The sequence below is a fragment of the Protobothrops mucrosquamatus genome, unplaced genomic scaffold, assembly GCF_001527695.2.
Source record: "Protobothrops mucrosquamatus isolate PMUCROS unplaced genomic scaffold, P.Mucros_1.0 scaffold757, whole genome shotgun sequence".
In the NCBI taxonomy this organism is placed as follows: Eukaryota; Metazoa; Chordata; class Lepidosauria; order Squamata; family Viperidae; genus Protobothrops; species Protobothrops mucrosquamatus.
Genome location: NW_015387027.1, coordinates 126,538 through 141,360, shown reverse-complemented (window position 1 = coordinate 141,360; position 14,823 = coordinate 126,538). Strand labels below are relative to the sequence as shown.

The following is a 14,823-nucleotide window of genomic DNA, read 5'->3' as shown; positions in this document are numbered from 1 at the left end:
TCTTGAGGGCGCGGCGGAAGGAGGGGAGATCCGGAATCACCCGGATCTCTGGGGGCAGCTCGTTCCAGAGGGTGGGCGCTCCGACAGAGAAGGCTCTCCCCCTGGGGGTCGCCAACCGACACTGTCTGGTTGGCGGCACCCTGAGGAGGCCCTCTCTGTGGGAGCGTATCGGCCGGTGGGAGGTAATCTGTGGCAGAAGACGGTCTCGGAGGTAACCAGGTCCGATGCCATGGCGCGCTTTAAATAGCCATTCAGATAGTAATCAGAACAGGAGTTGATTGATGGCATATGCTACATATGCTGGGCTGAAGCCATATGCCTTCACAATTACAGTTGTTTATTGCAACATTTGGAAGAAGAATTCAAAGCTGCAAGCAGATGTTTTGGCTTGCTTCATTTATTCCCCATACTTGTCATTCTTCCTGCCATAGATCAATATACTGTCCATATCATTTAAAATGTGTCAAGATAGATTCTAGCTTTTTAGCTAAAAGAAAGCATCAGTTGACAAATATTTTATTATTTTGCATTCAGGTGTTATTAAAATCTTTTTCCAGAGAAACATTCATTTTATTCTCTTGTAACTACAATGTAAGAGTGAATTTAATAAATATTAGACAAATAGATTTGTTGAGGCTGAAATGATCTAGAGTCCACTTTGGCCATCTATGTAAAGAAACATCGAGCACTGCCACAAAAACTGCTATGCTCTTTTATCAATGCTTTTGTCTAAGTCTGTAGGTCAGCTACAAATTGACGGAATAGTTTTAGAATACTCTTGCTGATTGAGGAGACCCATTTCATTGTGCTGTGCTATGTTGTGGAATGCAGGTAGTTCTCAACTTATGACAGGTAATTTAGCTACTGTTTGAAGTTCTGACTTACCTGAAAAAGGGCACTTAGGACCCAGATAAGAGGTTCCAGCAGTCCCACTCCCTAGTGGTCACATGACCACATTTTGGACACTCAACAGCATTGCTGCATTTATGGTGGATTGCAACACCCCATGGTGATATGACTGTTTTTTACAATGCTTTTGCTGAAAACCAGCACTTTGGGTTTTCAGCCAAACTGTACCATGGCAAATAATGGATTTGCTTAATGACCACTGCAAAAAACATTGTAAAATCAGGTTGGTCACATGATCAACCTATTTTATGATCGTTTTGACTTACAGCTGTAATAGGCTCCAGTTTGGTCATAACTCGAGAACGTACTGTATTACTGCTGGTTAAGTATTTATTTGAACAATTAGCATAGTAAATAGAATTTATTACATGGAAGATCCTGAGAAATTAGGTGTCTTAGATAAGCTTAGCTTGATCAAACTGGTCTAGTATCTCTTCCTCTTTGTACTCTAGTGGAAATACCCAGTTGACCTACTTATCTGTGGCAGTGCCACAGGATGAGTTTCTTCAGGGCATTCTGAATAGTGAAGCACAGTTTCTGAGCGGAAATAGTCATTTGTACAGGTCAGAATTCAGATTAGGATTGAAATTCATGGAATTTAAGCAGGGAATTTAATCCATGGCATTTAATGGAGGACTTTGTGACAGTGGAGAAATTTACTTTCAGACTTGCATAATTCTATTAATGTCATCTTACAATAAAGTAGAATTAGTTCATCTGGGCATGCTTTTTATCTGGATTATCTTGCAAGACTACAAGCGATTAAAAAAAAATGCTGGCAGCAGCAATATTTTGAGAACTTAATTAGAGGTTCAGTCTTAGCTAGTTAGTATTTATTTTCTCCCTGTAATACTTCTCTCCACAATTTAGTTGCTCATCTCTAAAAAAGGCTGGTTGTATACCTAAATAGATCTTTCTCTTTTCCAAACAGAAATTACAGATACCTCACAGGTTATGACCATTCATTCAGTGACCATTCAAGGTTACAGTGGTGCTGAATGAGGAAGACTTACTGGTTCTCAGTGGTGCATCTGCGCAGTCATGTAATTGGACATTTGACAACTGGCTCACAATTATGACAATTGCAGCATCTGCCATTTGCGACATTCCTTGTCAGCTCCCCCCAAGCAAAGTCAATGGGGGAGCCAGCAGGAGATCACAAATCATTCATGTTCCTGTACTTTTTCACTTACCCATGCTCTGCCCATGGCTCCGTAGACCCTGTCCTCAGCACCCACTTACCAACTGTAGTACCTGTCCATTGAACTTGCCTACTTACTTACACTATATAACAGGTGCTCATGGAACCCACCTCCCTGCCCACCCATGTTCTGTATCATCTACTCATGGCAATTGTCCACCCACCCTCTCAAGCTCTGAAGTGCCTGCTGATGGCACCTGCCCGCCTGCCCGTAATTCTATCCAGCCAGCCTGTCTCCATCTTTTCCCACATTGCAATCACATAAAGTCCTCACTTAATGACCCATGCAGTCCTGGTATTATGACAACAGGTAATAGCACTTCAAAAAAATGGTATAATAATTCTGAATATTTACTTTTTTCTTTTACAGGAAGGAAATCGTATTTCTTTTAATTAGGAGAAAAAATTAGAAATCTGACTTGCTTGATAATTAGAATAAATGGGAAATAAATATCTAGGGAGAACCTCTTACCCCAATCTATGTAGCCTTAGGTTCAGTCTGTCTTATTCTCTATTTTGACTGACTAATATCTTTGTTTTTTCCCCACGTTTCTCCAAAGATCACTGTGTCCACTACTACGATCTTCGGAACACTAAACAGCCCATTATGGTCTTCAAAGGGCATCGCAAAGCTGTTTCATATGCAAAGTTTGTTAGTGGAGAAGAAATAGTCTCTGCGTGAGTATTGTAAAAAGCTTCTATACTTTCTGATTCTTGGTGAATTTCAGAAAATCAGTAATTTGTACAGCTTATGAGTGAGATTGTAAGCACATACTACGTGTTTGTGTGAACTGTCAATTTGCACAACAGATTCTAGTACTTTTATTAGAACAAAAATAGAAAATGGTTTCTCACTTCCTTTGGATTCAGAGTGTCTCATTAGTACTGAAGAAACTGAGAAAGTTATAACTGTATGACTAGTAGTTTTTTCTTTTGTTTAGTTCTTGTCTCTTCAGCCACACTTTCAGGAGTTGCTGACAACATACTGAAACAAATGCTTAATTCTGTGAAGACTTAAACTCATGTTTCTCTTTAGTATAATAACCACTGAAGGAGAGGCAATATTTGATTCCATTATTTTTCTGAAAGGTAGATGTTTTTACTTGCAGATGTTCTAAGAATTGCAGGAGTGCCCTCATGTGGTAATATATAACCTGAGATTTGCTGCAATTGAAGAGTTGAACTTTGGAGACTTAGCCAGCAATTATCTGATCAAATTAAGGAGTAAAGAATTAGTAGAAGGCAATTTATATAATGATTAAACTACATTTGGAATTTAAAAACACTAGGCAAAATCTTAGTATTAGTTTAGAAGACTGAAGAAAGGCATATCAGTTTTTATGTACATGAATGGATGCAATAGGGAATTATTTTTCTGTGTGTGTGCCTTCAAGTCAGTGTTGATTTTTGTCGAATGCCTAGACAAGTTTCTGTACAGGTAGTCCTCAAAACCATATATGTTGTAAGTCGAGTGGGATCCAATTTTACAACAATTTTTATGGTAGTTGTTAAGTGGATCACTGTGATCATTAATTACATGGTTATTAAACAAATCCAGGTTCCCAATGGGCTTTTTTTGCAATGTTTTCCCAGAAATAAGCAAAAGGGCTCACAAATTGCTATCAGACGAACGCAGGATGCCTTCAACAGGTTGTAAATGTGAGCTGCTTGCCAAGTGACTGAATTGCAATTACATAACCATGGGGTGGTGCAAGTACAGGTTGTAAGTCACTTTTTCTGAGGCTGTTGTAACTTTGAACTGTTGTTAAACGAATGGTTGTAAGTCAAGGACTGTCTGTAATTTTTTTGGCAAGATCTCAGAAATGTTTTGCCATTGCCTGCTTTCTAGGACTGAGATTGACTGGCCAAAGGTCACCCAGCTGATTTGTGCCTATCGCAGGACTAGAACTCATGGGTTCTCAGTTTCTAGCTTGAGGCTTTAACCACTACATCAAATTGTCTCATAGGAATGATAGTTAGGAACTAAACTAGAAATAATGGGTACAAGTTGCAGCTATCTAAATTTTGCTTCTTACATTTGCATTACATTCTTACAAAATGCTCAATGCTAAGGTCTGTACAAGTAATCATGGTAGCACATAGTAAGAATGAAGTATTGCAGGTTAATTCTGCTGATTTGATTGCAAGCAGTTCGGCAGTTCAAGTCTCATCGGCTCAAGGTTGACTCAGCCTTCCATTCTTCCAAGGTCAGTATAATGAGGGGGGCAATATGCTAACTCTGTAAACCGCTTAGAGACGGTTGTAAAGCACTGTGAAGCGGTTCATAAGTCTTAAGCGCTGTTGCTACTGCTATTGCTAGTCCTTGATTTATGACCATTTGATTAGCAACCGTTCAAAGTTATAGCAGCACTGAAAGAAGGGACTTAAGATCAGTCCCCGAAGTTATGACAGCTATGGCTTCAGCCTACATTGCAACTTGGAGGCTTCTTACAACTCCAGAGCTATGGTGTGCCAAGAATATCAGAGTCCTTGGCCTTCCTGAACTCATGCTGCACTGCAGCAGGACTCCAACTTGCACACGGCTTGCATTGGACCTGTGAAGGCTTCCTCTTCACCCCTGTAGCAGCCCCCATGCTCTCTCTTGCTTAACGACTCCATGTGTATGGAGTTACAAAGGCAACTAAGACTGCTGTTTGCTGTCGCTAAGTGATGCGGTCACATGACATTGCATTTTATGACAGTTTTGCATAGTGATGGCAATTCCAACCCCAATTGTCATACATTGAGGACTACCTGTATAATAGTGGAATAGTGTAGTTGTGTACATTTGGGTTCACCATCTCTAGACATTTTTAAAAAATCTGGTCAGCTGTCGTGGATGGTTTAATTGGTTTTACTCAAATTAAAGAAGGTTGGAGTAGATGATCTTTATCATCCCTTCTAATTCCACAGTTCTATGATTCTGTATAACAGGTATTCTTTGGGATTCATTCCACTGGTGGAAGCCTCAATGAATTAAATGTAAAAGTAATGTTATGTACATTTCAGTAAATTTAACAAGGTTCTACAGGAAAATGTATCTTGGGATTCTTCATGGCTTTTCATTTTTCTATGAATATGTATTGTCTAATAATTGCAAGGCTATTGATACTAAAGCTGACTTCTTTGCTTGAAACAAGTTTTCTGTACCCCTTCCCAAAGACTTAAAGTATTTTTGCTTGGAAAACAAACCTTTGCAGAACCCAGGGAGTGTTGAATGTAGCTTCCCTCTTTGCCTGCACTGTCCCAGGCACGGATGGTATCAGAAATCTGTTTTCCACCTAACTTAAATTTTACACTCTGCTGATTTTGCCTTCTTGGGAGTCTTTCCTAATTTCCAATTTATTTGTAAGTTTGTATCTCTGTCCTCAGGTCAACAGATAGCCAGCTAAAGCTATGGAATGTAGCGAAGCCACATTGTTTGCGTTCTTTTAAGGGTCACATCAATGAGAAGAATTTTGTAGGCTTGGCATCTAATGGAGACTATATTGCCTGTGGTAAGTAAACAGCTGTTTGAACAAAGAAATTTAAATCTACTGTCAAGTTTAAGCATTTATCAATGTCAAGTTTATGACAATATATTACAATAAAACTGAATACGCTATGAAATATAAACAAAATCATTGAATGGTTCCATCCCTTTTCTTGATAAAAAAGAAATTCTTATGTTTAAAAGTATCCCTAACAGCTGCCTACCCACCTGTTTCCAAGAAATGTAAAAGAAGGAGGTTCAAAACTTTGAGAACATACTTAACGAAATGTTCGTTTATCCCAAATCATTATAGTTCAAACCAACTGGAAAAACTGAGTAATCTCAAACTTCATAAAGGCAAGGAAAAGAACTATTATTCAGTTTTCCAGTTGGTTACATAAAGTAACCTATTGTACAATAACATAGCTTACTGTACTTTTCAGTAGTGAACAATATCTCCAGTCCTTCAGCACGATCTCCTTTGGTCTGTACGCTGGACTTTTTATCACTTCTTATCTTCTAAATCCTTTTTGGTGTTTCAGCATTCTCCTTGAACTCTTAACATCTGAAGTAGGTCATAGAAAATATCTTCTGGCATCTGGAGTCATGCTGTTGCAGAGAAAAGTTGCAAATGTTACATCTTCAAATGTATGCTTCTTAAATTGTATTAACTTTGGTAGTTGCTATCTTCCATTCACTTTCTGAGTATTGGATACTTGGAATGAGTTGGTTATATCAAATTATACATCTTATAATTAATCTAACTCCTATATTAGAGTTTTCTGCTGTAACCAGAACAGTTTTAGTGGAAAGTTTAGATTGGGCTGGAACTGACAGAAATAAATATTGTAAATCAACCTGTATTTTTGTTTTTGGTTGTAGGAAGTGAAAATAATTCGCTTTACCTATACTATAAAGGTCTCTCAAAGACACTGCTAACCTTCAAATTTGACACTGTCAAAAGTGTCCTGGACAAAGATCGGAAGGAGGATGACACAAACGAATTTGTCAGTGCTGTATGCTGGAGGGCATTACCAGATGGGGTAAATATTTTGTTATTTTTTTCTTCTTGCCAAGGAGCAAAATAATAAGAGATTTGCAGGCCATTTATTTGTATCAACCTCAGTCTAGTTGTGAACATGTCAGATTAATGGAAGTTTTCCTTTTGGATCCTTAAATGACCAAATTTGGCTTTCTCAAGAGTAATAACAACTACCATTATTTAGAATTACCAGTGCAGGTAAAGGAATATAAGCAGATGTTAATGGATTATCAAAACAGATATCACTGGACTATCATGCAACAAATCTTACCTTTGACCTATATCAGACTTTGCTATTTCAGAATTCAGTAGCTTTCATCTTTGGACAAAGATTGTATTTATTTTTTTCTTTGTATAGTTGTTTTAGTGTATAGATAACTTCTTAGCTACAACCTGTGAGTCTTTTAGTTCTAACAAACTTGATGCCTGTTCCTGCTTTCTCAGCCCAAATAGATGCCTGTCGGGCATCCCTAGCCATCATAAATGGTTGCCCTCCCCCCCAACACATGGCTGCATGTCAAGCAGGTCAGCTTTGTGACTGGTTGTATTGTGTGGTCACATGATCTTGATTCACAGTACTTTTTGCTGGTTTCCAGCATTTCTTGCCAGTATCCAGCAAAAAAAAAAGTCCATTCAAATTAATGGATTCACTTAAAGATTATCATATTCGCTTAACAACTACCATGAAAAAGGACAGAAAATTACTCATCTGGATGCCTGACTTATGATTGTAACAATTGACGACCATAATTCGTCAGAGCTTATGAAAATTTAGAATTCTATGTTAGTACCAATTTTGCCTTGTGCTCTGAATGTATCTTCTTTCTGGTTGTGCTAGAAAACAGTCTTTGCAGGTTTATGTTGTTCAAGTATGCTGTGTTACTTCAGTGCTCTGTTATTTCCTTTAATTATAGCAACCAGTTTTTTCTTTCAACATCACTACTCATTTTTGTCTGCATTTTAATGCTGAGGTCCACAGGGTAGAAGCTAGAGGTGAAAACCTCTCCCGTCCGAGTTTCCATATACTGACCTGACCTCATGCTTTGGACAGTGGCTTGGTAGTTCCTACTGCCACTATCAGTCCTTTGGAATGTTTTCACCTGGTATGTGAGAGAAACAAAGCTTTCACATTCTTTGCTGGCTTTCTAGCAATTAAAGGTTAAAATGCAAAAGTTGAAATCATTTTTAATAGTATCACCTCCGTATCATGTAGTATAGAGGTGTGTTAACTAGAGATTTCAACCTTTTTTCCTCCAGGGAGTAATAGAAATTACTCAAATCATTACAAAAAGATAAAATGTAATTTCCTAATCCCCACTCTTCAAAAAAAAAAAACATTCACTGTAGGGCAAGATAATTATACTGTTGCCCAGATCGTGGTAGCACAACAACTTTCAAATTAGTAATGAAAGGGAAAAAACCCAAACCAAATGTAATTTTCAGTTTGCTGCAAGTAAAGAGATTGCAAGAAGTATCTAAAAAGGGTCTATTAGTGATTTATAATAGTGAAGATGTTGGACTAGGTTTTCAAAAGCTTGGATTCAAGTTTCTCCTCAGCATGGAAGCTTACTGGGTGACTTTGGGTTAGTTACGCTCTCTCAGCCTTTCCACTTTCCAAACAAAGTATGGGTTCAATTATTCACTATTTTTTTAAAAAAAATTAAGCGTGTTTCTAGAGCCTATGTAGAGCCTTTCATAATTAGGAATATGGAAAGAATTAAATAAACTGGGACATGCAGTCTGTTGGAAAACTAACAAAATATTGAGAAGATTAGCACTCCTCGTGCATTGTTTTGGGGAGAAAGTTCCAGGGAGACTGGGGAGGTCAAAAGAAGCTAGAAAACCACCCTTTGCATTAATTTTGCATGCAGGGACAAGCTTTAGGGCTTCAATCACATGTCACAATCATCATCTTGACTATTTTAACACACATCCTAAGAATGCCAACAACATAGATCTTAAAGCACCTTTGGGGCAGTTGAGACCGGTAGTCCTCAACTTATGACAGCAATTGGGACCAGAATTTCTATTGCTAACTGATGTAATCATGCTACCACTAATGTGGCATCAGCAATCCCTGATCCTAGTTGCCATCATTAATCAACTCCCATGGTGATTAGATAAGGAAACTTCTTGCCAACTTCTCATAACCAAAGGCATTGGGGAAGCTTGTAGGAAGTTCAAGTCCCAGGGCTGTAGACAGATAAGTGGCTGCTGCTGGGTGGGGAATGACCAGAGAGGATGTGAGAGAGGGTTGATGAGGCTGTATGCAAGAGGCATGATGTAGTTTGGGCCAGAAAATGTGCAAGGGGGGTGCATGGTCAGAGATAGTAAGAGGGGGTGTGCTAGAGAGGGTCATAGAGGGGGTGCATAAGGTATGCCTTGAGGATGAGAGGTAGTGTGCAAGATACATGATATGGGTCTAGGAAAGTGCACAAGGGTGTGATGGAGGCATGGTGCAAGTCAGAGATGGGTTGTGGTGTGTACAAGGGTGCAAAGAGGTACCTTGAGGTTTGGGAAGGATGTACAGATGGGTCCAAGTGGCTGGCGTAAGCACACATGGCATGGGGAAGAGTGTGTGGGTGGGGGATACTTATCCCTCGCCCACACACTCTTCCAGTGACTTGTGACCTTTCCTGCTGGCTTCCCCATTGACTTTCTAAGGAAGCTGGCAAAGAAGGTTGCAAATGGCATTCACGTGATTGAAAGGTGCTGCAACCAGTTCTAAGGGCAAACTGGTTAAATGCTTAGATTGCAATTGCCTGACTGTGGGGTTGCTGGAATGAGTAGAACTTCAAGGGCCTATCGTAACCATGATTCAGTTAGCCCCACTGTAGCTTGGAGTGCTTGTTGGCCCAATGGTTGTATGCCAAGGACTACCTGTATTACTTTAATCATAAACCCACAATGAAAACAGAATATGAAGCTTAGCAATATCATTGTGAAAAAACCAATTTGGTGTAGTGATGGGGGCACCAGACTAGAGGCAAGGACACTATGAGTTCTAGTTCCGCTTTACACACAAAGCCACCTTGGGTGATCTTGGCCTAGTCAATCTGTCTCAGGAAGAAACTAAGAAAACATTGGCAAAACATTTCCAAAAATCTTGCCAAGAAAATTGAAGAGTCAAATCCAAGCAGTCACCAGGAGGAGTCTGACTAAAGACTGACTCAAAGGACACGCCTAATCATGGTGCATCTTGGAGCTGGGATATGGGTTTCCACATGCATTAGATTTGATTACATTTGAGCAAAGGTCCTGTTATGCTTCTGCTGATGTTGCTTAAAAATGTATTGTAATATTAACTAAGTGTATTGTAAGAAATCTTATTTTAGCTCTTGCTGTTCAGACTACAAGTATTATATATAAGCCCTCTGATTACATAGATTATGCATAGCTTCAGTTTATTAACATCATTATAAAAGAAGTCATTTAATCAGTATGTTCATTGTAATATTTTAAATAGGTTAGCCTGGAAAGAAAGTAGAATTTAAGTGTTTTGGAAAACTATCTGGAAATGAAGATAAGAGAAAATAGAATGCAAATTAGTCATAAAAATACCTAGAATCCTTCCAGAGAGAAGCTCTGAAGTAATGGTGATAGAGAATTATGGAAAACTCATAAATTTCAGTTCTGCTGAAGGGGCCAGAATTACTGGTTTACTTAAATCAAGTTCTGTTAATTGCATAGTTATTCTGCATCACTGAAAAAGTATTCTGTTAACAAGCAAGCTAAGAAAGCTAGAGCTGAAAAATTATCCTGTTCCATGTTTTCGAATATTCAAGAGAATATAAAATAGCACTACTAGTAAAAAAATCTCTTGTGATTTTATGTATGTATGTATGTATGTATGTATGTATGTATGTTCATTTGCCCTTTTTTGCATTTGATTGAGAAATGGGGCTGATTTGAATTTGTTGACATTTGAGGAACACACTTTGAAATTATCAGTATGAAGTGATCTGATCCTCAACTCTTGGACAAATAATATAGGAGTGTGTATGTATGTATGTGTGTGTGTGTGTGTGTGTGTAATAGACCTAGAGGTCAACACAGCTGCCTAACGTGCAACCAGCCCAGGTTCGAATCTCAGAAGGGTATGGCTGGTTGATGACAGCTGATTAGCTCGAAATAGCTATACCAGTCTCCCTTTAACTCTTTGTTAGCAATCCCAAAAAATTAGCACACAAATGATGTCGCAGTAGCGACTGCTGCCTGTGGATAGCCCTAGATTGGGCTGATACAGGCAAAAGATTTCTTCTTCCCATATTTGGGCCGACAGGGTGCATCAAAAAAACACTCCAGACAATTGATATATTTATGTTTTTTATAAATTCTAAATTCACCATGGTAGTAATTTTTAAACTGATTTAATTCAAGATTAGACATTGTAAATGGCGAAAAAATATCTGTCTTCTGATTATTGACTTCTGTTGAGTCACACTCTAAAGGCCACCTGCATTTCATCTACATTATTGCTTCAGAAAGCCTTTAGCCATAGTGAAATACTGGACTCAAATGATCCCTTTAGTAATATATGACAGGGCTTTTCAACCGGTGGTACGTGTACCACCTGTGATACTTTGCCACATGGCAGGTGGTATGCGACCATCCTAGAGAAGTGTAGAAGGGGAGGGGAATGAGCCGAAGCAACCCAAGCCTGAGGGAGAGGCAACTGCAGCTGCAGGACTGTCTTGGCTGGGCAGAAGCCCCAGGAGCCGACAGGGCTCCAACTGATTGGCACTTCTGGAAGCAGTGCGGAGCTGGAGGTGAACTGAAGAAAAGGGGGGGGGGAGAGGAGAGGCTATAAAAAGGAGGTGGAAAGGGAAAAAAAGACAACAGGGAAAGAGAAGGAGAGCTTAGCAGGCAGGGAGGAAACGGAAGAAGCAGCAGCTGTTGCTGGAAGAAAAGATCCCCTGGTTCATTTTCTCCAGCCAGGAGAATGCAATCAGCGCTGATGAAATGAAAAGCCAGCAGAGAGCATGTCTGAAAGGAGGTGGGTTTATTTAGTTCTGGATCAGCTGGCAGCTTGATTGGGTTACCATAAGGATTTTTGTACAGTTTTTACAGTGTTTTGTAATTCAGAGGTTCAGTTTGTGTGCTTTGGTTATTGGAATATTTTAGTGTGTATTTTAGGCTAGCAATGAGTCCAAAGTGTTGACTTCCGTAGGTTTAATCCCTTTAAACAAATGTAATTAGTTTTACCCACTTATTTTGAGTCTGTCTATGGCTTTTATAAAGTTTTCTTTGAAGGTAAACAGGCTTAATTTAAGGCTAAAGCTTTTCGCAATTGCTGGAGCCTTTCTGTCTCGGGTTGCAACATTGTGACACACCTGAGGCAGCTTAAAGAAAAAAAAAACAGTTTATGTGTTTTTTTTATTTTGTGAGCCTTTCTTGCTTTGCACTTGATTCCTGTGCCTTTAAGGCAGGGCTTTTCAACCAGTGGTACGGGTACCACCTGTGGTACATTGGCACCTGGCAGGTGGTACGTGACCATCCTAGAAAAGTGGTAGCAGGGGAGGGGAATGAGCTGAACCCGTGGCAGCACCACACAAGCCTGAGCAAGAGATGGCTGGAGCTGCAGGGCTGTCAGGGCTCAGCGGAAGTGCCAGGATCAGGGCCGCTTTCCAGCTGATCGGCGCTTCTTCGGGGCTATTAGGGCTGAGTGGAAGCGCCAGGATCAGCACCAGGCTCCAGCTGGAGCTCGGCGCTAATCCTGGTGCTTCTGAGCCCTGAAGAAGCGCCAATCAGCTGGAATGTTGCAGCATCTCCAGGGTCTTGTGATTTACACTCAGATGCTTGGCAACTGATTCATATTTATGACGGTCACAGTGTCCCAGGGTTATGTGAAGTGACCAAAACCTGCTGCAACCACCCAGCAGACCGGGGGGGGGGGGATAAAAACCAAACATCACACCACCCCATCCCCGCTGCCAATCCTCAACAGAAATGCTCACAACAATGAAAACCTCGGACAGGAGGAAGAGCGCCGCCGGGTGGGCAGGCAGGTGTCTTGCTCGGCTGTGGCTTGGGGGGCACTTTTTTCAGTGCCATTGTAACTTCGAACAGTCACTAAGCGAACTGTTGTAAGTCGAGGACTATCTGTACTTTATCACTTTTTTCCTTTTTTTTTCTTGGTCATCAAGTTTTTGACACCTTGCTAGGCGACTGGTGGTACTCGGATGTTGCCATATCCTAAAAGTGGTACAATGGGTGAAAAGGTTGAAAAGTCCTGCTTTAAGGGTACAGGGAAGGGATTGGGGGGGTATGCATTCTTACTACACTCAGAAGGGAGAGAGGAAGAAGGGCCGATCAGCTAGCTCAGGGGTGTACAAACTTAGCAACTTTAAGACTTGTGGACTTCTACTCCCAGAATTCCTCAACTAGCCATGAAGTCCACCAGTCTTAAAAGTGCCAAGCTTAAAGACCCCTGAGCTAGCTGGTAGTGGTGCATATTAATAAAGATGGATAAATTCATCATACATTTTTCAGTGCAAAGAGAATGATTCATCAAAGGAACAGCCACCAAAGAAATTAAAACTGGTACTTTTTTCCTTTTCTTCTACAGTTTGTAATATTTTATTAGATTATAGAATAAAATACAAAAGCAAATAGGACACAGTGGGGAGGAAAAAGGGGGGGAAGTGAGGGGGAGAAGGGGAAAAAAACAGACTTCCTCTGTTGCAGTAGAAGGAAACATTAACATTGAACCTCAACTTTTTACTTTTCCATCATATTATAAACTAGCCATTTTTATAACAACAAATGAATCTAATCAGTAAAACCCAAAATCCACCCCCTTTTTTTTATACACATCAAGTTTTTGACAACTTGCTAAGCACTGGTGGTACTCAAATATTGTCATGTCCTAAAAGTGGTACAATGTGTGAAAAGGTTGAAAAGCCCTGATATAGAAGAAAGAATTTTGGAACATTCTTTGACTTTTTTCAGCTAATAAAGAGCCATTTCACCTATTCTGAATTTTGACGACATAAAGGCACATTATATACAACAATAGGAACTAATAGACTTTAAATATAGGGAATGTCCATTCATCTTTATAATTATATTAACTAAAATAATTCCTAGAATAATTTCAGCAAGTACTTCAGTGTCATCTTTGGATTATTTAGAATTTGAATTTGTCATGGCTGTGAGGCCCAAAAGAGCAGTATGGCTGCATCTGGTTGTTGTCACCTATTTAGCACCAACCAGGGAGCACATGTAGTTCAAAGAATGCCTTACCCCCATTGATTTTTCATATATAATTACGTGGACTGTGTATATATGTTTACTTCTCTTCTGTCGTATTCTCATCGTATGCTAAATAATAATTTGGAATAATCATCAATTAATGACATGTGAAAGGCAATAAATATTAGACTTACTATAAATAAATACTATCTAATTAAATTCAAACATTTTAAAAATATGTATTTCTAATCTTCTATAATCATTAATTTTTACATCTTTTACTTTTGCTCAGTTTTTATACAATCTGTATCTATGAACAGAACCTTTATTTATTTTTTTTAGCTATAGGACTAGAAGGTTATCTCCTCCTTAGTTTGAGCTCTAATATTCCCAATTGTACAAGCGTCCACTTTAGTTTGAAATGTGTAATATCAAAAATGCTATCATTTATTTAGCATGAACTGACATATGTATTTTTTAGAAACAAAATGTTCTGTATTAAGTAGTTTTTAAACAGAAGTTTTGTAAAGGAATTATAAATTGTGTTTATCTGCATTTGCATATAAAGCATATGCATTACAATTTCTGCTATATTCTAGGACAGTGGTGGCGAACCTTTTAGAGACCGAGTGCCCAAACTGCAACCTGAAACCCACTTATACATCGCCGGGTGCCGGGGGCGTGGCCACCGAATGGGCGTGACCAAGTGGGTGTGGCCACCGAATGGGCGTGGTCAAGTGGGCGTGGCCACCAAATGGGCGTGGTCAAGTGGGCGTGGCCACCAAATGGGTGTCGCCAAGTGGGTGTGGTCACTTCAATGTTGCTCCTGAGGAGAGATGCCTGTGGGGGCCGGGCAGGATTGGGGGCGATCCAGGGGTTCTCTGGTGGGTGAGGCAGTGGGTAGGAGGCTCGTCCTGCAGGGTGAAGTAAGGCAAGGGAGGGGGCAGGGAAGAGGTGCCATTGCCGCGGGGCAAGGCAAGGTAAGGCTAGGGCAGGTTGCAGACA

At 39.8% G+C, this 14,823-nt stretch overlaps 1 protein-coding gene across 1 annotated transcript in view; it reads left to right on the top strand.

The window, feature by feature from the left end:
• Positions 1–14,823, top strand: part of COP1 (COP1 E3 ubiquitin ligase) — a 118,592-nt gene that overhangs the window by 69,972 nt on the left and 33,797 nt on the right. The window contains exons 16-18 of the mRNA XM_029284601.1: positions 2,671–2,788; positions 5,483–5,607; positions 6,465–6,625. Of these exons, the coding sequence (XP_029140434.1) occupies positions 2,671–2,788; positions 5,483–5,607; positions 6,465–6,625 (404 nt within the window). The remainder of the gene's footprint in view (positions 1–2,670; positions 2,789–5,482; positions 5,608–6,464; positions 6,626–14,823) is intronic.